The sequence below is a fragment of the Rhipicephalus microplus genome, chromosome 1, assembly GCF_043290135.1.
Source record: "Rhipicephalus microplus isolate Deutch F79 chromosome 1, USDA_Rmic, whole genome shotgun sequence".
NCBI classification, from domain to species: domain Eukaryota; kingdom Metazoa; phylum Arthropoda; class Arachnida; order Ixodida; family Ixodidae; genus Rhipicephalus; species Rhipicephalus microplus.
The window spans coordinates 276,356,848-276,381,212 of NC_134700.1; the positions used below are offsets into that span (position 1 = coordinate 276,356,848).

The following is a 24,365-nucleotide window of genomic DNA, read 5'->3' on the forward strand; positions in this document are numbered from 1 at the left end:
TCATAATAGCTTTCACTGTAAAAAATTGTGTAGGTTAAATAAGGGTAACTTCGGCCATTACGAAGGTCAATTTCTGAAAATTGGTAGGCAACACTGGCCTTTCGTCGCCTTGTGAACTTCGTCGTCATGAATCTCCATAACGTTTGCAGTGTATACGCCAGCAGATGCGTACGCGGCACCATCACGCTTCGTGAACTACTCTCTCTTTCTGGGATTACTCATTGGGTCGAAAATGGCCGAGCAGTTTGACCCTCTTGCAGCTCGCATCAGTCATTTCTATGCCTTTTCGTGCTTCCAACATGCTTATAAACAAGATTTTCAGGTAATTATTCTGTAACATGAATCAGTACCGCAGGGTATAAAAATCATAAGTTGCTTTCCCAGTCTTTTTCTTCGACTGTATATCCCTGTCGATATGAATAGGGCCATCTAAAAGCTGTTTAGATGGCCCGGGCCGTCGCAGAGAGTCACCACCTGCCTTTCCCGTCCTGGGTGGAGCCACCGACATGATGGGAAGCCCTAGGGCTCCCTTCGTCATTCTTCTCGGGACTATAAAGTTCTTGCCATGTCATGTCATCGTTACATGTTTTTATAGTTTTTTTTTTGCTGTGCGACAAAGAGGAGCAATGACGCCGCTTCTAATACCGAAGTTCTTTTCACACTTATGTCTACTACCACTAATTATCTCTATATGTAAATTTATTTCTTCACCCGTGCATCAGGGAACTGGAATATGTATTGACTCTTGCAATAGGGACCCTCTCCTGTCCAACTAGCTTCAAGTTTGTGTTACTTGCCCACCCCACACGTAGTGCCACTAAAGTATGGGCCTTGGACATACTTCAAGTAAACAATAATAAAAAGGGTAGATGAATTTTCTACAAATACAACTTGTGTTAAGCTAACAGCTGACAGCTATCTTAAGCCGTTCAAGACAGAGATCAAGAAATTGAATATAATCTTATAAGCAGCTCCTTGTTGTTGGTCATCTCTGGTAACACACCACATGTTGCATTTGACGAGGATAGGGACAATCCTTAATGTGCTGAAGAACTTCGAGGCAATCAACAAGCTTGGTTCCTGCGGAAGCTCTTCGGTCGAAAGAAGCAAACAGACAATGGTGTTTTTTTTTTCTTTACAATGGTGTTCATTCATCTTGGCAACTGTGCATATAAACATATGTACAAAAAAGGAAAACCGCACAAACGCACTTTTTGTATATATCACTCTTATGTACAACCACTACACCGTCAACAACAAAGAAAGGACACAGTTTAGTTCACTGAGGCATGTCGTTCAATAGAATAGCATCTCTCTGAATATAATAATATATAGTCACATAATGACAACTTAATAATATGAGCATAAATAAATAAGTTAGGACAACGTTTCCGTGCAAGAAAAAAAAAACATGACTTCAGAGGGAAAAAAAGAAACAGTGAACGTGTGGGAACTCGTCCGCACCGAAGTAACAATATACAGAACACAATATAGTCGCTTTGGGTGCAATGTGGGGAGATTTTTGTCGAAAGGTCAGACGCCACGAACCCACATGCTAAGTGTGCCATGCTTTTCTACGGTGCTTCGAAGGGTGTTGTGACAATTTAAGGACTTCACAAGACGTAAGTAACAGTGCCAAGTTAGAACGCGCCATGCAAATCAACATGACAGTGTTACACACTTGACGCATTTTTGCTGATTTGCGAGAAGTGTGTTTTGGCCACACTACAACCGATGTTTGTAGATGGTTAAATAATCTGTAGACCTTCGGTTTTCTAGGGACAACCAGCTATGGGTGGTTGATCAGCATGTGTGTTCCCCTAATGAAGTGAATTTTGGGCCCATAAAGTGCCGTCAGCACTTCCTGTGTCTTCGCAACGCTGTTGGAGGAAGCTATGAGCTTGCGCAGTGAGCCCGAGCGAAGCAGTGTTATGACTTAATCGCACTTGCAGTCCATTCTCTAGATAGTAAGAATTTCCGGACAGCTTATAATGGCTGCATACGGGTCAAGGAATGTTTTAACAACGTTCTTCGTATCAATATGTACATGTCTTGGCCACCTAACTGTGAGTAGATTCTTGTTCCTTACACTTACTATCTTTCTCTCTCTATCACTTTTTTTTTGCTATGTGAACAAACCTAAGTAATTAAAAATGACCAACTATAGTGTGAGTACAATGAGAGCGTCAAATAGTGGTCGATGAAAGCCGGTGTCTAAACAAGCGAAACAAAAAAATATATATACTGAAGTCTCGACAACGTTTTACAGGGTGCAATAATTCAACGCGGCAGCAATTGAAGAATATTTTGACACGACATGCACTCTGCTTGTGGGTTCGCGGTGACAAAAAAAAAAGATTGGCAAAGAAATGAGGGAGATCTCTTACGTCACGCATGTGACACGAGAAAACGGCGAGATTCATACAACTATACAGTCGAACGTCCATCTGACGCAGGTTTACAGAAATGAGATTAAATAAACAGAGATAGCAAAGAGAAAAGAAACATCAATGGAGGAATGAGTGGTGAAATGACGCGCATGCTAAGACAACGTCACGATCACACAAGCGGGAAACTCAAGTCGTAAAGTACAAGCCGCAAAAACGAGAAATAATGATGAAAGGCAAGAAAAAAAATAGAGGGGGAACTGAATATAATATGATAGTATCAGGCGCGGAGACCTAAAGGCCTGTTGGCAGCTTCACTGCAGTGCTCAAAATGCATGACAGACGCAGCAGCATCAGAGTTGTTGATCAGCACGGCTCTTCAGATAAAGAGTACCCAATCGCTCAGGCACTATAACTCAATCTCGCGAGGTACAACAAAAGTACAAAAAGTATAGGCAAATGGCTTCAAACATGTAGCGTGTTAGGCGCGAGTGCCTGAGCGTTAGGGTACCCTAATTGAAACTCGCGATATAGCTCGGATATACAAGAGAACGCAAATGCTCTCTAAAATGCTCCTTGCGTCACTAGTACACCCTCACCTAAAAGCCCATCTATTTCATCTCACGCGCACCGCTGTGGAAATGTGAAACCACACGAGCAGCGTAGGCACTTTGAACACGTCTTCGCGCGCGCCCGGGAAAGTGAAAGAAGTCCGTCGGCAGCAGCGGACGAGTGCGAGGAGATATCTGGGAATGTATAAACGCCTGGCTGCGGCCTTGGCTACGCAGACGGGAAGCGGACCACAGTTGGAACAGGGCGAGGCGGCGCACTACGTTGGCGATGGTCGCCTTCCAACTGCGCGCCGTTTGTCTCTACGTTTGCTGGCGCAAACGTAAAGACAAACGGCTGACTTTGCATTCTGCACGACCGAGGCGTATCGATAAGGGCTGATGCAAACGACGGCGAAGTCTCAGTGCGCGGTATGACAGAATACAGAGCGAAAGTGACGGTTTCAAGCCTGAATCGCTCGAGTTGTTTCTAAGTTTCGATACCAACACACCAACCGTACCGCGCTATTTATAAGCTCTTCGGGCAACTTAATGTTTCTCCGACGGGTCGCGGTAGAACGCTGTTTTTGGTTGGTTCGCAATATGACTGGAAACACCGTTAAAAAGTGAAGCCCTTCGGCAGTGCATAGCGGCTTCAAGGCACGGGCAACGTAAGCAACTGCATCGAACTACCTTTAGTGTGCACCGCGCGCACAATAAGAAAAAAAGCTAATGTACGAATTAATATATTAGCCGATAGCAAATAGCATTAATAGAACGGCAACGGCGATAAATATCCCCCCCCCCCGTCTGGGGGTCTTTCCTTCCGAGCCCTGTACCCTGGAGAAAATCGAAAGCGTTCGTTCTTTCTTGGGTTTTCGAACTTTCGGTTTCCATTCACGCGATTGGTCAGAAGCCAGCTGTTTGATGACGACCGCTGACGTTGTTGCTAAATGTTCGAGAAACCGACACAAACCACATCCGCTTTAACATCGCACCCCTGTCTATATATTTATTTATTTCTCTTTCACGGCGCGGAACGGGTTCCCACTGGCGAACGTGTGCGTTCTCGTCGTCTGAGGTGTTTGTCCGTCGCGTGCACCAGCCTTACAGAAAGGATAACGACGGTCAGCGGAAGCGGCAGAGAACGCAAGTCGTGCACAGGGGTCATTGTGTGCACTGCCGTTGCATACAGCGCAAAGGCTTTCGTCCATCGGCAAGCTAAGGCACACCAGACAAAAAAAAAGAAAAAGGCAGCTCTAAATATGGCGACCCTCGGGTGGCAGCGTTAATTTGCGGCCGAGGCAAGGGCGAGACCCGCTAAAGGCAGCCCTCGCATTTCTCGAAAAAGGGGGAGAGAAGTTAAGAAGAGGCTAGAGACCTCAGTGCGCACTCTCGAACGTTCGAGGCACGCCGTTATCCGGGGCAAATTCAGCAGGCATCAGACTTTTTTTCAATCAAGTCTTGTTCGCATCTTTAAGACTAACGTGGCGCCCGGCAGCTGTAGACGAAGATCAGGTTCGCGAAATCACGGCGCATTGATGCGAAACTCTTTAAATTTCTTAAAGGCACTTACAACGAGGCACTGTTTGGTATCTTTTGTACGGAGATCAGGAAGCTTAGAACGTTTGAAGCGCTTCTCAATGCCCATTAGTTGTCGGCGTGTGAATTCGTTGCTCAGCCTGTCAATCTACGCGTTGTACGCGTAAACTTCAAGTGTTCTACGCGCGGTGAACGTTAAGCGACGTTAAATCAACCGAAGATCCAGAAACAAAACATAACCTCCAAGAAATGCCTACCAGACCTGCGTCCCTTGTTATCGGCAGTATTCGCTATAGATCCCACCATTGAAAAAAAAAACCCTATCACAGCGACTAAGGTGTGGTGGGTCAGGTATATAGCGTAGATAAGAAATAAAAAAAAAGTTGGCTTCTCACAGGGCGATTATTTACAGTGCACAGATTCGTAGAGTATAGTGCTAAGTGTGCGTGTGGGCAGTCCAGATTCCGAAAAGGAATACTTTCGCCGTACATTGTGTAGGACGCGTACAACAAAACACTTGTACGATCAACAACATCAAACAAAAAACACGAGAAACAACCAGGGACGGGGGGGGGGGGGGGGGGCACGAGGCACACCACAACCAACGATCGATGGAGGGGAAACGAAACAGGTCGCACCGCAGGCAGCGATTAATGTTGTTCCAGAGTTTCGGGGAGGCGGAGATGAAAACGACGAGTACAACATGATTGTTCGAGCGTTCGGTACGCACAGACTTAACTCAATAACACTATGCTAGTGATGGAGACACAATTTGTTAAGTTGATCCCTGAATAAACGCCTCTATTGGGGCTGTATTTAGTACTGGATGTGCGTAACTAGCGTGAGTGCTGAACTATTTTTGTGTGTGTGTTATTGTAGGCTGTCCGCCTAGAAAGAAAAATAATGTATGAGCTTGTTCTTTATACAATGGTCCTTTTACCTTGCTTAGGAATACCGTCCGGCGAGTCGGGGCTCCCTTATATAATATTCTATGCGAGCTGAATAAGAATACCTGCGTTTAATTAATTACGAATCCATTAAGTCATCGCTCTAACGTATAGGCTTCCAGAACAGCATTGTCATTCTTTTCGGAGTCTGGCGAAATTGATTGAATGTAGCCGAACTGACCAATTCGTCTCGGTCCAAGACTGGTAACTTGCGAAGCTCCAGATTTAGGCAGCCGGCCGGCAACGCGATTTCGCCGAACTGTGCGTCTCGGCCACTGCTGCAACAAGCGCATATGTATGTTAAGCTCCCGACGAAAAGCTGACATTTCATTGGCCGTGTGAGCCTTTATAACAAACTACCTAATTAAATAAGGTGTCGATTATTCCTTCCGAAGGTCGGCGCTAGTCTACACAAGTCCTGCTCCGGATCGTGACCCGCGAGTGGGTTCGAGGGCTGGCATTTAACGGAACAGGTAGCGCCGATTCTTGGCCGCGAATGGCGAACAGGAAACGGTCACGACCGCGATCGGCTATCGGGAACGCCCTCGCCGAAGGTCATCGCTGATGTGTGCTCAATCGCAGTGCTATACGCAAGGCTTCGCGTGTGGAGCCGCAAGGATGTCACGTCTACCCCGCAGGGTTCTCCAATTTCCTCGGAATCGACAATACCACGTCCGCCACGATATACCTCAATGACCCTCGCAAAAGCACCTGAGGTGTACTACGCATACCACCAGGCGGACACGCAACAGGACGCGCAAGTTTGGCCTTTCCGAAGCGTTCCACAAGTGGATTGATGACCTAGATAAGGCGTCGCTCGCGCGGGTCATAAATCGCTTGTCCCAGAGCCTGTGGCGAAACTGACCTCCATAATTGAAAGAATGGATCACAACTCGGGCACGAAATACCGACACTGCAGCGCCGCTCGCACAAGGCCAGTCACTCTTAGGATAACCTTCGATGAACCATGAAAAAAAGGTTGCGCTAGTGTGCAGGTCTTCTAGTCAGGAAGAATAGTTTTCTGACAAAGGTGCCATGTTTGTACTCCCCGCGGTTCCAGTCCAAGTGGTTCTCCGCAACAGCTTTGCGGTAACTGTACCAGGCACCGGAATCCCAACTGCAGGGCCATTCAACGCTTCGCCAAGTCATGCTGGTCACCGAGAGGTCACGCACAGGTTCGAAAGTGTCCGTCCCGACCTAAGTTCACTTTAGGAACGAGTCTCTGCGGTTGTCGCGTGGCCACACGAAAACACATTTGAGTCGATCGACCGGCCCCGATCAGGAGACGACGGCCATCTTGTTGTCGTAGGTGCCTCCGTTGGGCGCGCCGTCGTCGGAGGCGCTCTGGCGACGACCCTTGATGTAGTTTCCGCGCACGTAGCGCGCACCCAGCAGTCCGGCGTGGCGTCTCACGAGGGCCACGATGACGAGAAGTGCGACGGCGAACAGCGCGCACGCACCCACCGACAGCACCGCGACGTGCACGGGGCTCAGCAGCCGGTCGTCGCCGACGTCTTCGTCCTCGTTGTTCGGCGGCGACTGCGGTAACTCGGTGGAGACGCCGTCGATCCCGCCGCTGCTGCTTGCCTCGGGTCGAAGCGCAGGCCACGATGACGCCGTCTCTGCAAAAGAACAAAGGAACGCGCGGGGTTCTAACACTTGTGTTGCGCAGACACTTTCGGGTGTGCTCGAATCAATGCAGAACCGACTCGGCGGCACATCGAGCAGTGAGTGCTTCACGTCATTTTCAAGCGAGCTCGCCCACGCTGTAAGTGCAATCCCGTTTTGCGTTTCGACCAAGATCGGAAGCATCTACAGATCGACTCAAACGAATATCTATAGACCAAGGGTTTAAAATAAGTATGTTCACGAACTTCACAGACGTGACTTGTTTCAAGCATTCTTTTTCGTTGGACATCCGATGGGGTCAACATGTCGTTAAAAAAGAATAGATCTTTTCGGAGTCAACATCTACATTTCAGTAATTTTTTCTCATCTTTCTTGTCCCCTTCCCTAATTCCCCAGTGTAGGGTAGCCAACCGGATGTCTTTCTGGTTAACCTTCCTGCCTTCTCCCTTTTGTTCCTTCCTTCCTGGATATCAGTTCTTCGAAACCTGACTTCGTGTACTTCCGAAACGACTCATATATGAGATATGGGAAAGACCTTCCAACTTCCATTCGCTGACATTCTCTTCAAACTTCGTAAAATATGTCTTGCATTGACAAACGCGCGCACAAAGTGGTTCTAAAAAGATAAGGGAGAGAAAAGTGAGCCCCGTAACTGTCTGCTTCAGGGAGCGACACCTCAACAGTAGCTCACAAGGGATGTGGGGTGAGGAGAGAGTAGAAGGATAGAAATAAAGGTGTAGAGAGAGAGAGAGAGAGAGAGAGAGACGAGGAAACCCAGAGAGCGACGACATATCGAGGGGATAGGAGAGATAGGACTAGAGTATAAAGTTGGGCATGTTGGTAAGACATAGTTGATCGACGTAGCGCGTTTAGAAACATAGGACAAGGGAAGGGACAAGGGAAGGGACAGAAGCGCTCCCTTCTGTCCCTTCCCTTGTCCTATGTTTCTAAACGCGCTACGTCAATCAACTAAGAGAGATAGGAAAGATGGAAACAGGACGTCAACGCGCCTTCACGAGACAGGCGCGTACCTGCGAGCAGCGGCGGCGGCAGCACGCCCTCGTTGCAGAGGTTGGCGCTGCAGCAGACCAGCTGGGGCCACCGGGCGGCCGAGTGCACCGCGGGCCTCCGGTTCTCGCACAGCAGCGGCGTGCGGCTGTTGATGCAGCCGCGCGTGATCGGGTCCGTGTTCGGGTCGCGGCTCTGCAGGTACTGCGTGTAGCACATGGACGTCGTGTTGCAGCGGCTCGTGCCCTGCTCGCGGCAGTGCTGCGTCGTGCAGGCGCACGTGATCTGCTTGCCTGCGAGAAGGAGTTGGAAATCAGTCGAGTCACTCGGAACACGATACGCAGTAAAGTTGCCTATATAGCTCATCGCTCATCAGTCCCTAACAGTGTGCCCGGGAGTGCCAGAGATATATGTTCGTCAATAAATGGCAGAATCCCTCCAGAAACAACAGTACTAACCACTTTTTTTAGCATTTCATCAAATGCAATTAAAGCACATTACGAATTACAGCTGGCTGAAAGTAAAGACATTACGTTATTGTCACTTTTCAAAAAAAAAAGATAATGGAATTACTTTAGCAAAGACTCGTCATTTGTTACTTCATGTACACTTTATTTACCGCGTGTACACATCGAAATTTCAGGTATCTGCGTTCCACTTCCACCATGAAATTAAATTATCGTTTCTTTTTCAAATGTATATTTATTTATTTATTTGTTTATAGTTCCCTCAGGATATAAATACATCACAGAGGAGGTGGGGTGTACATAGTAAAACGGAAAACAAAATTATAACAATAACAGTAAACAGTAAAATGGAAGCAATATACAGAACTACGAAAATTTTGTAAAGCACGTTAGAGAACATCTATCGAATTAAAAGCACTGTATACAGAAAAACAATCGTGTAACGTTATAGTAAACTTGATAGGACATTTTTAATTGCAGTTGTATTATTTATGCCCGTTATGAAGGCAGGTAGGTGGTTCCAATCTCCTGCTGTCCTGGGAACAAACGAGTTAGAGCCTGCAGTAGTTGAAAAATATGGTTCAGCAACCTTATGATGAAGTCGGTGTGAGCTAAATGGAGCTGTATTGTAATGGAAGCGGACATGATTAATATTTAAGTTATAAGTATATATGGAAAGCCACGGGCAATTTCGAAATAGTACTCACTTCTTTTATTCATTACACTATATTGAATCACCATCCCACTAAAGTAATTCATCACATTATTCATTACCGCAGAAGAACTCAATCACTGTAATTTCATTACTGCAAAGTCTGCATTGAGCCAATGAACGCTACATGCCCAGGCAGTCCTGTACAGACCAGCACGTTTTCACTGACGTGTTCATAATACTTCTCCCCTCGTCATATGTTTGTGGATATTTACAGTCTCACACACAAGACACACACGTGCAAATGAACCGCGGCATTCTCGCAAGTTTTCCAGTGTCTCATCCTGTCTTGCGATGTCATATGTTATCCTTTATGAAAGCAGGTAAATGTGTATAACCCAAATCGGGCGCCACTCCCAGAATTTGAAGGGCCCTTTTCGCATCTGCGTTCATTTCATGCAGAAGCCAGCGAGCTGCACCAATCGAATGTGTTTTCCTCGGCGATTCTGACTTGAGACGGTGGCAGGTTCCGTCTACGTCTGTCTACCGCTAACACAAAACAAAAGCAAACGTACACGAAAGCCATCACGTTAGCGCACTCGGTCAACGTACTCGCTAGACACCTGGAGTGTAATGGGGAAGGTATACCCAAGACGGAAGCGTCTTCGAGCGGCTCTGACATTCCCACGCATCTGCAGGAACGCAGACAGCTCTCTCGACACAAAGCATTTGACAGGAGGAACCGACGCGCGTCTTCGTCGCGACCCGTCATCGACCAGGGCTGATAGGTCCACGTCGTCAACACACGCGCAAAAAAAGGGGTCGTGGTTGGGGGGAGCGAGGAGGAGTGCAGGCGAGACGCAGCGAAGCCCGCCGCCGCACGTCGTAAATCGCCCGCAGTCGGCGGCGAGACGGCGTCGTCGTGTCGGGGGGAGTCGCGGGTAGTGGGGGGGTGTCACGTCGCTCCCCGCTGCGAGTGCAGCAGCGGCGGCAGCGCGCGCCCCCGCCCACTCCACACGGCCTCCCTACCCGCTGAGAGCGAAACCCCTCTCGACTCTTGTTGGCACAACGGGACCTTGGGCGCGTGCCGACCTGCGCTACGGCGGCGGAACGACAATCGATGCCCTATACGACGCGGGGGGGGGGGGGGGGGGGGGGAGGCACGGTTTGTCCCGCAAACGGCGAACAAACAATCGGCATTGAAAAGGGAATATATAGTGGTGCCACGTCGTGGGAGCACTCATCGCGCCCACTATACATCGATGCCAAGTGGAGGGAGAACGTACACCTCTTCTGTCAACAAACCACGCTGGCAAAGTAGTTTGTGTCGGCGCGGTTCCTTCCCGAAGCGGCGGTCGGGAACGCCTTTCGTGAGCACAGCGGCGATGTGGCGCGGACACTCCAACGACGGCACAACAGTTCCGGATTTGACAGAGACAGGCAGCGGTGTTTCGGGTCACAACAAGGAGGCCAGCATGAAAAGGTGCATTCCCTAAACGGCGAAAGCGCTTTCGTAAATAATGAGCGTAGAGCATGCCGTCAAGGTGCCACGTTGTAAACTAGCTACGCACAACAAGGCGATTAGAACACCCCCCCCCCCCCCTTCCTTTTTTTTTTCTAGTCAACGAGGGCGCTCTGCAAACGAAGTAGGGCGTTGGAGCGCCATCCCTGTACTAATTGAAATCGAAAGGAGGAGAAAGGAGTGTGCGCATGCGCGGCCCCTTCTTCAGCCGAAGTAAAAGAAAACACCGAACGTGCGCTCTTATACCTGATTGATTGATTTGTGGGGTTTAACGTCCCAAAACCACTATTCGATTATGAGAGACGCCGTAGTGGAGGGCTCCGGAAATTTAGACCACCTGGGGTTCTTTAACGTGCACCCAAATCTAAGCACACGGGCCTACAACACTTCCGCCTCCACCGCGCTCTCTTATACCTACCTATGCGGTGCATGCAGGCGGTATTGTTCGCGCCATTTGCGCGTATCGTGCAAGAGAACAATGCGTCGGAGTCACATTTCGGCACGGTTTGCGCTGGCACGGAACGTGCAAGCCCTGGTGATTCGCCGCATCACAAACCGCTAACTGCGCTGGCCAGGATCGGCTAGCGATAAGCCTTGGACAGAGATACGATCGCAGAATAATGGCCAAAGTGGGCGGTCATGTGGAATCTGCCAATACATATTTTTTCCTCCAGGGACGATTAGCGGCTCGATTAACAGAGCGGTGATTAACACGGTTCGCCAGCAGCGGGTAACCTCGGTGTCTGGTAGTCTGCATCCGAGTTACGTACGTACTTCGCTGACTGTCTATACAGCAAAAGGTTTAGTTATTGCAGACTATCACGACACACTGCGAAATATATGTATGACCCGTAAATTTGAATATACTGCTCGATGACGGAAGCGAATATGTGCTTTGGAATCACGTGTTTTTTTTTGTATTTGAAAACTTTTTTTTTCTCTAAGCAACCATGCATAGTATATACTCGCAAGCTTTTTCCATAGTCACAACGAAACGGAACAAACACCGCAAACCTGGAACTACCACGACTCACAAAACTTGCTGAGCGGCTTATTATAGCCGCATGTCACTGTCATATACAAGCATTGCAACAGCAAAAAAAAAACGAACATTGCAGTTCAAGTTGGTAACGGTTTTTTACGAACCGACGAGCACTGCATGATTTCACCGAATGTTGCGTTGTACCACGACACAAGCGAAGCCATGACTCGTGTATATGCTGATTTGTCATTTGTTTACCATATTTTATTACGCTTAATTACACTGAAAGTTGGGGTGCATGCTGGTGCTGACAATGTTAAGTCCAGGCACGTGTTGGAATTAAACTTCTTGTCAGGTGTAATAGGTATTGATGGCATTGCACAATTTGACAGCATGAAAATATTTTGTGTCAGTGTCCTTCTTGCGCTTATTTGGGACGTTGCCCGATTCCACTGTTTTACATACCTTGCTCTGTAGTCGGACATGATTAGTCTAGACGGCTCATGGGGGCCTCTCTGACATGCTGAAACGCCTTCATAGCGAAATTTGACAATACGACAGAATTCGACGACGTTCAAATGGTACCTTGTGGAAAATGGCACCGCTCGAAGAAGAGCGGGAAGGTGCTCCGAAACGGGGACCAAAACCCAGACGCTCGCCTAAACTGCGCTTTTCGTTTGGTGGCCTCCGAGTGTGTACACAATGAGCTGTCACGAGCGCGCGATGGACAGATAAGCGAAGCGTCACGCTCACGTGCCTCGTCCCCCCAGACGTCCATCCACTCCTCTCGAAGCCAGGGACGCAGCACCGGTGTAAGGAAATTGCGTCTGGCGAGCATCCCCCCCCCTCTCCCCCCGAACTTCTTCTTCCGAGCAAGAAGCCCCATTTTTGGGAGCTCATCTTTCGCGAAAAAAGCAGCTCCGCGCACTCTGGCGGTGCACGCGCATCTGGCCTGGCCCAGCACTGCGTTTCTTATCTCCCCGGACGACGTACAGCCGTTCTCCAGAAAAAGGGCCGCCCGCGTTCGTGGGAGAGAAGCTATCGCTGCCGGGCATCGCAACGGGGGCCTTCTTCTCTACGGGCCTCCTCCGGTCCCGCGAAAGCCCGCCGGAGTCGACGAGGAGAGAAGCTGCAGAGATGCACCGCGGTTGCCCAGCGCGCCTCTGCCCGACGACGCGGAATCGCGATTACCCGGGCCCGAGATTTGAGCGCTGATGGCACGGAGAGTGGAGATGCGAGGACCGGAGGGGGGGGGGGGGGGGCATGCATGTGTGCGGCGAACAGAAACACGACGGAAGAAAGTCCGTGCTTGACGTCCGGCGTCCAACGCTTATGTGGAAGTTGAGAACCATACGGCGCACAAGCAAGAGAAGGCAGCAGCATTTCCAAGACTCGGCTTAGTTATGACTATGAGCGAAGACACCAGCGATGACGTTTATTATTATTATTATTATTATTATTATTGAGTACTGACAGTAGTGGTGTAGTATTTTGCCATTAGAAGGCCAAATGGTGCGTAACATCAAGGATTCTCCGACGTGGTGGCCACGTAAGATGCCGCGCTGCTAAGCTCAGGGCCCCAAATTCCATTCCCGTCCACTGTGGCCCACATTCGACGCGGGCGAAATATAGAACAACACCCGTATGCGCTTGTATTTAAATGCGCGTTAAACAACCCTGCAGGTGCTCGAAATTCTCATAACCATACCGTGGTTATGGCCTCTAAAACCACAGCAATTTTATGAAGTTCAGCCCCATCGTCCTCGTGGTGTTAATGCTGTGCTCCAACTACACTAGCTTTAATACTAATTAGGAGCTACCTTTGACCTGCCAGCCACATTCTGAGAGATTCAGTACGGATATGAGTGTTCCCTCTGTTCCACCAGCTGTTCTGACACGCCCTAATCGGTGAATACAATTACGCCTCGTCACGTTACACGCCAAAAGCGCGGCCTCCGGGTAGAGTTCCCAAGGTACAAGAGATGCTATAATGACAGCAGGCAATGCGGGCGTATACGAGAGTGTCGTAGCGTAGCCGCGAACCATCGTATATGAGGAATGCAATGATTTCCCGGACAACAACAATCTCGTGTGCCGTGTGAGACACACGCTTCGAGAGGTCTATCGGATCCATTCCGATCCACGCATTCTTCTAGTGCACTCACGTCTCCCTCGCAAGCACTTCTCCCGGTTTATTTCTTTTCGTCGCGCTCCCCAGCGGCAACACGAAACGGCTACAGAGCAATACTATCGGAGCAGCATCGGAAAACCCCATCTTTGTCTCGCTTAAGGACGTATGTATAGTAGACGACACAGGGTGGCCCTCGGATTGACTTTCGAATAAAGACCCCCCCCCCCCCCCCTTCCCATCGTCCCCCGGTATGCCTGCCTACACCAAGGAGAATGTGGCGCGCCATTTCGCTGGGCCCGAGACGAGATAGAATGAGTAGTATACATGGCAGAGTGCACTCAACCGCGTTCGCGCCTCGTGCCCCCCCTCGAGCCACTCATTAACCGGAGGAGTGAGGAGGAGTACGATCAGTTCTCTCTCTCTCGTTACATCACCAGCGCCAGCCAGGAAGACGAGGAGAACCACCGCGGCGCTTTCGTGCCACCGCCGCCGCACGACGTAAATTTTTCTTCCTGCTAATGACCCACGAAAGAGACGTGACTGTGGAAGGAAGGAAGGGAAAGGGAAAAACGCCCGATCCCGTCTTAAGGAAGCCGGCGAAAGTAACCAAACACTCGCTCCGGAAATGAACGCACACAACGCGAAGAGCATCTAAATAATGAGTTGCGGGCTCACTTCTCGATAGATTTTGTCGAAATAGCCTTCCTGTATTCCCAGCCCGATCGATATACCTTGAAGCTGAAGAGTGGTGGCGACTCATCTTCACTTCTTTATTTTTTTTCTTCAAGATTTGAGCAGTTTAATGACGTGTAATGAGGTTGTTAGGAAGAGGCCAGCTATGAAGTATTGTCAGTAACTAACTTCATCCCCTCGATAAGGAAGCATTCTGCGCGCGAAGCAACCGGTGTCATGGCACCGCGTTCATTGTTGGGCAACGAAATAAACAGTGCTCCGTTTGTACTACTCTAAGCATAAGTTATTTCGATAATGGAAATGCTGAAATGTGCAACTCTAGCACATTAATTCAGAATCATTCAAATACAGGCCGATACATAAAACGGAAACAATAGGATTGGTGTTCACGTTCTGTGGTAATCAAGCTAACCCTTCGCCTTCTCGACTGTCTCTTCTTTTTCACGTAGCTGTGGTTAGAGTACAGTACCTAGACACTGGAGTTAGAGCATGCGACGGTCCACCAAACAGATGTCAGGAGAAAAACAAGGTTATTGATTATACCATATTATGTTCCTCTCTCTACGTTTCTGATATTTTGGGCTCGTATTATACAGCCCGGATAATCATACAAACAGCTTTGATGTATTTGAGAAGTGCTGGTTCGCGGACTCAAAAGGCGCAGCGCGTCCGAGTGCCGAGACCGATGAACCTCCGCACCTCAGCTTTGTGAAGCACGTCGTGCCCGAAGGCAACAACGCAACAGAGACAAACAACTACTGAGCATGAGATGCAGCCTGCTTTTTTTTTTTTCTTAGCTACGTCCCACGGTCGCATCCGGCCAAACCACAAGTGTACGGACGGTCGACCGCAGAACTCTGCCGCATCGAAGAAAACCCCCAAATGCGCGCATTGGACCGCGACCGGTCAGCTACTATTACCGCCGCCTCAGTGCACGCAGTCCTGTCCGAAATTCCTCCGCGCGCTCTGACTACTACTTGGCGATGCCTCGTGAAGGAGAAGACGGGGGGAGAGGGGTGAAAAGGGGCGGTTGAGCGGGCTATCAAATGGACGGTGGCACGAAGAAAAGTCATCGCGTGCACACCGCGCGGTTGTCTTTGCCGCCGCATCGCCAGCCCTCCTCTTCTCGGCCTGGTGGAAGGACGCTGGCCCCTCGGCTTGCAACCCTACGTCACGATCGACGGACGACGCAACAACTTCTCAGCCAAGGGACTCGGCACAAAGGAGCGCAGCGCCGGCAGAGTAAATGGGAGGGATAGCAAAGGGATGCATATCTACGTCTCGACCCCCACCCCCCTCCGCTTCCAGCCCGCGAAAAGCGAAACAACACATTCAACCAGCAAACAGCACTCTAGAAAGAATCCAACTCTCGGACGGCCGGCCGCGGAAGAAGAAAGCTGCCGCGGAAAAAGAAGCACAGGGACGATGTGGAGGGAGGCCAGGGGGCAGTAATGTTTTTTTTTTTTTTCATTTCTTTCGACTTCGCTCACCGCAGTCTCAGAAACCGGTCTCCGTTATTATCCTAATAGCCCCGCGGTGGGGCGGAGGGGGGATGGAGGTGGAAGCTCTGCGGCGGCGGGGACCGAGAAAGAGAAGGCCGAACGCACGACGCGCAGGGGCTCGCGTACGCTCCAATGGCTTCGGAATACGACGGACGGACGGGCCGGGAGCAGCCGAAGAAGAAGCAACTGCGAAGCCGCCGGAGGCGGAAAAAGAAACACACACACACACGCACACTCCTCGAGGAGTCCTCTTTCACCCTCCCCGCCTTCCTTGCCTTTTAGAATGCCGGCCGAGCAAACAGAAGGAGAGGGCGTAGCAATGCAAAAACAACATCCGAGAGGGTGAAGGCATCGAGCAGCGCTCACGACGACGATAGCATCGTGCGGGGCCAGCGGGAGACTGTCCCTCTCTCTCTCTCTGCGAAGATGCCGTCGTCAGTTTGAGAAGACGTAGAGCTCTTCCCCCCCGTCATTAGACGCTGACGGCTCGGCCCGATAAATAAGGCGAAGTGAAGTCCGTCACACGCCGAAACAGTCAGCTTCACGCAGACATTCAAATTTTTTTGCGTCGAGACGACCAAGTTGTGCGCCGCCGCAGCTGCCTTTCATTTCCCTTCTCTCGTTCGGCGAGCCGAGGCGCGCCGTGTAATTGGCCGCACATTTCCGGAGAAGAAAGGTGATGCACGCACGCACGACGAAGAAACAACCCTAGTGCGCGGGGGAAATTGCAGGGTGTCTTCTCTTCCTCTGTGCTCCTCAGACCGAAGGGACAGATCATCCGCCGTGCTTCGAAGTACTTTTTTTCCAAAGAAGTGGCTCGGGTCAGTCGCTGCCGCCATGGACGCCAAACAACTGTTGCGTGTTGGTCCCTTTTTTTCGTCTGCTTAGCTTGCCTTTTGTGTGTGTGTGTGTGTGTGTGTGACTGTGTGTGTGTGTGTGTGTGTGTGTGTGTGTGTGTGTGTGTGTGTGTGTGTGTGTGTGTGTGTGTGTGTGTGTGTGTGTGTGTGTGTGTGTGTGTGTGTGTGTGTGTGTGTGTGTGTGTGTGTGTGACGAATAAATGAAGGGCGCTTCGATCGTGCATGCCGGGAGGCGCTTGCTTCCACAGTAATGGTCAACCTAGCCATGGACGCGATGGCGCATGTCACGACATGCGATGAAGAGGAGGCATCGTCGTTTCATCAGAACCGAAGCTTATGTTTTGTTCAACCTGCACAATCGTGATTCAGTCCTTCCTTGCTCGAGTCGGAGAATGTGCACGAGCGATAACCAACGTGATTCCTCACTGTCCATTATTTTTTTTTTAAATTTTAAATCTCCGTATAAATAAGGAGCAGATACGTCGTAGCGCCATCGTTGCTTGAACGCTACGTTTCACGCAGCAAAAGATTACAGCTCAGGAAGAGTACGAAACGAAATCACTTACGCTCAAGATTTTTAAAGGCTACAAAAATTTACGCGATGTATCAAGTCTTCCTCGTATAATATCGGGGGTGCGGGTACTTTACCAGAAACCCACAATATCATTTATTTAGCCTATACACGTCGAGAAGAGAGCAAATCGGTGCTCTTTGTCACATTGCTCCAGGCTTCAAATGAGAGACTTTGTTCGCGTCATGATCGTGCAATGCCATGAAACCTCAACCTCAGTATCCAACGCGACGAATGAAGAGTGTGGCGTCGAAAACAACGTACAAAACAAGACCGCGTTTTGCAAGTGAAGAATTTTCCCCGCTATGGAATGTTTGCCAAATTAAGGAAGTTCGATCAACAAACTTCGTGACTCGATAAGCTAACGAGTCATCGACCGTGCGCATAATAGCATCGAATCTGGTGTGTAACTTTCATATATGACTCGCATTTACATGCTGGCTGTATATCAAGGAGTCTTTAATACAGCAGGCTAGGTAACAAAGGATAGAAACAGACACAGTCCTTTGTGAGGCCAGTCGAGCAGCGTACGTGTTAAGTGACCGCCTTGTTTTTCTCAGCTCATTTCAAGAGCCGCACTAGGATTTCGAGCCAGTAATCTCGCACTCGTGGGCAGCGCAGCGGACACCCAACAACAACACCGGCGCGCGTTGGTGTTCTCAACGGCCAGGCCGCAACCGGAGGAGTCCCACGGCGCGGATTTCGATACAACGCCCACAAAGCGCTCGCTTCTGTGCCGCTCGAGTTACAGGACCTTGTAGCAACCGAACTTGCGGGGCAGCATGCAGGTCTTGTTAGCACACAACACCGTTGGATACCGCCGTGGGGCGATGTGGCAGTCAGCCCAGCCCCGCTTTTCTCCGAGACGCTCCTCATACACCGCGTCATGCAGCGGCGATTAGACGAGCGTGGCGGATGCCCCCAAATTGCAGCCAGCTCGGAAGAAGTTGGAAGGGAATCCGAAAGGACCCGCAGCGGCGAGCGCATAATGGGTGCCGTGCTGAAAACAGTAGAAGAGGGGACCCGTCGATTTCGAATGTTCGACCTTGAAACAGAACAGTCCCATCCCTGGAGCGGTGGCAGCAAGGAAAGAAAGAAAAAAAAGTGCTACAAGAGAAACGGAAAGGCAGCCCTGCTTCTTACGGGCAGCGTACAGAGAAATAAAAAAAAAGAAACCTTTCTAGTATCCTTGCACTTTCCTTTGCACACCGAAAAAAAAGAGATAGCGAGAACCAAAGGGAAGGAAGGTGGCGGGGGAGGCGCCCGTCCTCCGGTGAGCGCCGTGCCCCTCTAGAGAGAAGCGAGATGTAATGATAGAGCAGAGCGGGCGTCGTCGTTCGTCCAAGGCATCCACAAGCGAGCACATATACGGGAACGAAAAGCGCGCCACACCGACAACCGGCAGGGCCCGCAGATGAAGCCCTCCTGCTTCTGCAGGCTCACAAACGGAACTCCCCCCTTCCAACAAACACACACGGACGAAACTCGGCTGTGTCTTTGCTGCAGTGCGTTCTCTTTCTCCGACTGCCGCCAGGTCAGTTGGTAATCGCTTCGTCGAAGTCCCCGCGCACCACTGTGGTGGTGGGATTCGAACTCTTGTCATTCCCACACGACGTGACCAGTCGGTCTTCTCTGCTCACTCGCCGATACAGCTCGTATAGGGCACCGAGTGAGCGTAAGGTTGGAGGGAGGGCGGAAGGTTTGGAATTAGAGGAGTCACGCGTATTACTTTATTTTTTTTTGTTCTTTTCCTCGGACTAGACATATGTGAGTGCTGCCCCGCATAGCAGCTGCGCATCTTGCAACCGCGAGCACTGTCATTTTCAGCTTTATTTCTCTCGGCGGAGGACTCTGTGCAAGTTCCTTCTCGGTTTACGGAGAATCTAAGCCGGACAGGAAACGGGTGCCCTGCATTATGACTCTCATTAGGGAGTATTAGCGAGCCTTCTAGCCACGCCTCGCGATGTGCCCGCGTGCGCACAGGCCCCGCTGAGCCAACGATGTCTAGGCACGCTATGTATATTATGTATTCCATTTCCAACGAATAGGCACGCCACACAGACCGCATGCATGAGTAGAGGAGTGACGGTTGTTAAAGAATTTTTCCCGATGAAACAACGGCGCAACAACTAGAGAAGGGCAGTGTACGGTCCCTGCAGTTGGCGCTCGCAAGAAATGTGCCCGGATCAAGGACAAGCCGGCAACAACGACGAACTCGGGTATTAAAGGAAACGGTCACCTGCTGCATCCAAAAAGTGTGTTTGTTGCCCATAACGACAATCGTATTAAATGTCGGTCAGAAAATGAAGTAGCGTGCAATTGGTGTACGCATTAAGTCTGACGGAGCTGAATCATTGCGGTGAAGCAATCGGAAAGTGTACGAATCAAGCCTTATTTTCTGTAACCAGCGTGGAAAGTAGGGCAAGTCGGTAAGAGTTCATTCTGGTCAAACTGCGCCGCGGGACGACACACGACGAAAGAAGAAAGACAAAGAAGCGCACTATTTTCTATTTCGCTTTCGTAATCGAAGCCCAGACTATTTAACATTGGGGACTAACTTCTTGAGACAAATGAGCATGGGCGTCAGCAGGACTTCGTTTAGGGGGCGCAAAGACGTGTTTCATCACAGCTTGGGGAGGGGGGTTGGAGTAGCTTTGGTGGAGGTCTAGTGCTCACGTAGCTTGAGGGGGACAACTATAAGCATTGCAAGTTAGCAATGCATCACTTTTCGGCCAAGTATACAGGCAGCGCGGCGTTTTGTGGCGGGTCAAAATTATCATTATTATCACGTTATTTAATTATCTCGGCAAGTCTCGGTTGGGTGCCCCCCCTCCTCCACCTTCACCTCTTCCTCGGAAAGGGAGAATAAAGATATTTCTGCCTTTTAAATTTTGTTCACAATCATCATCGGCAAATTAAAGTTCAGTTCGAGCAATATCCAATCAGAATCCATTCCAATTCGCTCATCTTTATCTGCATTAGTGACCAATTCTTGTTTTCCATCAGTTATGCTCCACGGTTCTCTAGACCTATCCTGTATCTTCGAAACATTTCACTTAAATGGAGACTCGATTGAAACACTGAATCGGTTCAGAGTAATAAGTGATACTCCAAAAAGTGTATCATCGCTAATTTCAACATCATAGGTTTAGCAATCGAAGAGAAAATCATCAAAGGTTAACTTTTGAATTTCGCGCTGAAATCACCGCACGTCACGCCACAGATATCGATTTGATTCTTTGCTTGTTTCGGTCACATTGGCTCAACCGAATTTCCTGCAACTGGTCCCTTTAGAGGTCAATGGACTTCAGCTGTATCTATTATGAACTTAGTAGGCCCCATAGTAGACGTTGTCCGAAATCTTTAGCGTCACGGCGAGTGATGCAGAAAGCTCAAAGATGGCGTCGCAGCCCGCATTTCAATTTCGCGCGTTTTTTCGCTTAACAAGCGTCTTCTCGCAGCAAGCGCAATGCTTTTGGTACCTCGAAAGAGTAATTTACGAACACGCGAAAAAAAAAAAACATCTTCTTTGGTTGGCGTTTAACACTTATCGATTCCGCAACTCCTTAAGCTAGACCACACGTCCCAAACAACCGATCACCCGAAACGCACGTTATTCCGGGCGTGAGCGACTTTTCCTCTTATCTCCGCGCTCAAAAATTACCCCGAAGGCGCAATCGTTTTACACAATGTGTGCGTACGCTGTGAAAGGTGTAGATGCCTTAATTGCTTCCCGCATTTCGTCACGGCCGTCACCGTTACGTCCGGCCAGCAGGAGGCGCGGCGTACTCCGGCCAGCAGGAGGCGCGGCGTACGCAAGCATGGATGGATGGATGGATGTGGCTGTACCCTTTAGATCGGGCGGTGGCTAGCGCCACCAAGCCGTAATACCTAATGAACCAAAAACTGCATTTATTTTTTTACCTTAAAAAGTGAGTTTGAGGATTCGTACTTTGCAGTGAAGAGTTTAATTTTCACTCGTGCCTTGACTTTAGCCACCAATCAGATAAGCTCCTTCTAGTTAAGTCTACCCGCTTAAAGTTTATTTTGCCCTCAAGCTAGCACTGCCAACGCCTCCTCTCGGTCGCAGCTGACGACGCGTCACGGTGCGCCGGCGTCAAGCGGCTGCTGCGGTAAAACCACCGCGGCGGCGACGTCTCGGCGGCGTCCGCCGTGTCCGTCGCCGAATCGGCCGACCCGCCCTGCCTCCTAGTGGCAGTCATTGTTCACGGAAGACTGAACGGCCTTCACCCTGACGAGACCTGTCTCGGGCTGGTGCAAGTACGGTATACGGCGCCTCCTATGCCGCACACACATCTTTTTCTTGCGAACCCGGCGACCGCTTTCGTAACGCCTGGGGCGCTTGGAACCTGACCAGCGTGACTTGTGTGAGAACTTAAACTACATAAAAGAATGGTGTAAAAAGTGGGAAATGGTAATTAATTTTGAGAAAACTGCATATTTATGTCTGAGTAACAAAATCCGAAAACTGGAGTTTACTTATAATGTAGGTGGATACGCTATCAGGCTTGCAAGTAGAAGAATTCAAGTACTTGGGCGTAACGATTACATCGAAGCTTAGCTGGACAGCACATATTGATGGTATATGTTCTGCTGCCAGGAGAAAATTAGGCTTCCTAAAATATAAATTGGGTCGTTCTTCTAGTTCACTAAAACTTAGAGCCTATAAAGTCATAGTTCGTCCCTCTCTTGAATATGCCAGCATTGTGTGGGACCTCCACACAGCTGGTAATATACAGAAAATATAAAAAATACAACGATGAGCTGCTCGATTTATATACAACCGGTATAGATGTCGCGATTCGCCGTCAGCCCTGTTGCAGGATGCGAACCTCCAACTTTTGGCCGATCGAAGGAAAACTGCACGGCTTAACTTTTTCCGCCTTTTACACTTTTCCAGATCAGGGTTGCATGCACCAGATTACATAACACAGGACACAACCAGGGCTTCACGTCATAAACATAGTCGTAGCATTACACCTATATTTGCACGCACTAACATTTACAAGTATTCATTTTTCCCGAGAACTGTCTCTGATTGGAATGCTCTGCCCCATGATTCCCCTATGCTCGACACGCCGAGATGAAACTATTCCCTTTTCTTGTCGCTTAAGTCTGCTTCTTTGCCTGTATTTGTCCCTTGTTTATCACGAATTTTTAATGTACATGAATTTTGTTCTGCAGTGAATGTATACTGCAGCGGAAGTGTATGTATGTTGAAGAATTTCGAACTGTATTGCCCTCTCCTGCATGGACCATACTTGGTCCGCAGTATGTGATAAATAAATAAAATAAATAAATAAATAAAACTCATCTTCGGTTGATCAAGAAAGAAGACGAAGGGGAGGGGGGGGGAGGAAGAAGACAGCTTTCCAGCTAGAGTTTCGAAGTCATGGCAAAAACTGACTGCCTTGAGCCCTCGTACATTTCTACGTGTTCCGAAGGTAACAATTATACACGAAAGGTACGAGAAAAAAAAAAACAAAGCCGCAGCTTGCTTAAGCCGCGCAAGTCTGTGTCGCTGCGGAGCTTGTGGGCACGTTTCAGCTTCTCTTGTTAATTACCGATACGGAATGAAAACCCCACAGAAAAGCGCAAAGAATGCTTGTGATGTCACTGAGCGCGCGCCGTGTCATGATGATAATAACTTTCTATCACGCATGTCAAACCTCGACCGTTGCAGCTCTGCTGCAATACGCCATCGTGAAAAGGCTATACGCTTTAGCTTCTCGATCTGTGCATATTCAGAAGCACAGTTAACGCTGCGAATCGTACCACGGAATGACGCGCCCTGACGTCGTATGAACACTGCCTTATGCTGCGTTTGCTGCGACGTGTACATAGTTCGGCGAAAAATAAGAAGCTAGCAACAACAAAAACAAACAAAAGCGATAGCGTTTGTAACGCGCAGGAAACTGTCTCAACAAACGCCACAGAACCAACTAACCCAACTTTTTTCATTGGTTTGTGAAAATGCGAAAATGATCACGCGACCAGGAGTGAACCAACGATAGCACGACCTTGCGTTTGTCGCAGTGTTTGATTAATGCGCACATACTTACTAGACCCCAAGGAGGTGGCGCTGTTGGTTAGGTATATAGCATAGAAGAATAGGCCCGAAAAGTAATACCCCGAGTGGAAATAACACTGCGAAGAGGCAGCCAGCAAACACAAAAGTGCAAACAAGTAGGCTTTCTCTCGCCCTCAGTCCACAACGGCGCCTGCACCGTCTCCAGGCCCCCGCTTCCCGCCAGGTACACCGGCAGCAGAGTAAGTCTTCAATGCCGGTTAGGGCAAACAATGTCAGAAGAGACAAGTATACGTGCTTTCTGGGACGTGCCCGCTAAATCCTCGGGTAAAGGGTTTCTTTTTCTTTCTCCTTTTTTTTTTTTTTTGTTCGCGTCGTAAGTATCCGCAGTAAAAAGTTCCGTTTCTCGCACCTCTCCAGTCGCGCGGCGTTTAACCGCGCTAACGAGTGCAGTTAAACAAGGGCTGACGCGTAACGCTATAGTTTAGGTTTCGGTTACTACACCGACGTCTACTACCTGTAGGTCTTTCAGTTAACTATACAACAGCGGGAAGTCGTAGTAGCGACCGCTGTGTGCACGCCGCTATGCCTCACTTGACGCGTTAGTGAGGCAGCATTGAGCATTCCTCTACAGTCCACCGCTCTACCAACTGAGCTATCGACGGAACTTAGTGAGGCAGAGAGCGGGCATTTCGGTCTACGTACGCCTTGGTCTTGCGTATAAAGTTGGCGTTTCGTCAGTCCGTGTGGGCGATAAGAATTAGAGTGTGTTTTTGTTCGCGAAAGCTAAATATATCATACAAGTATGTTGCGTGCGTTTCGTATGCAGTTGGTCGTTATAACAACGACAGGCAGTAAGCGTAACACTATATAGCGAT

General features: G+C 49.4%; 1 protein-coding gene across 1 annotated transcript in view; it reads right to left on the minus strand.

Annotated features, from left to right (window-relative positions):
• Positions 1 to 681: 681 nt before the first annotated feature.
• Positions 682 to 24,365, minus strand: part of LOC119188220 (uncharacterized) — a 33,402-nt gene continuing 9,718 nt past the window's right edge. Inside the window, exons 2-3 of the mRNA XM_037436154.2 lie at positions 8,085 to 8,354; positions 682 to 7,046 (exon numbers count right to left, since the gene is read on the minus strand). Coding sequence (XP_037292051.2) covers positions 6,703 to 7,046; positions 8,085 to 8,354 — 614 coding nt within the window. The 3' untranslated portion in view covers positions 682 to 6,702. The remainder of the gene's footprint in view (positions 7,047 to 8,084; positions 8,355 to 24,365) is intronic.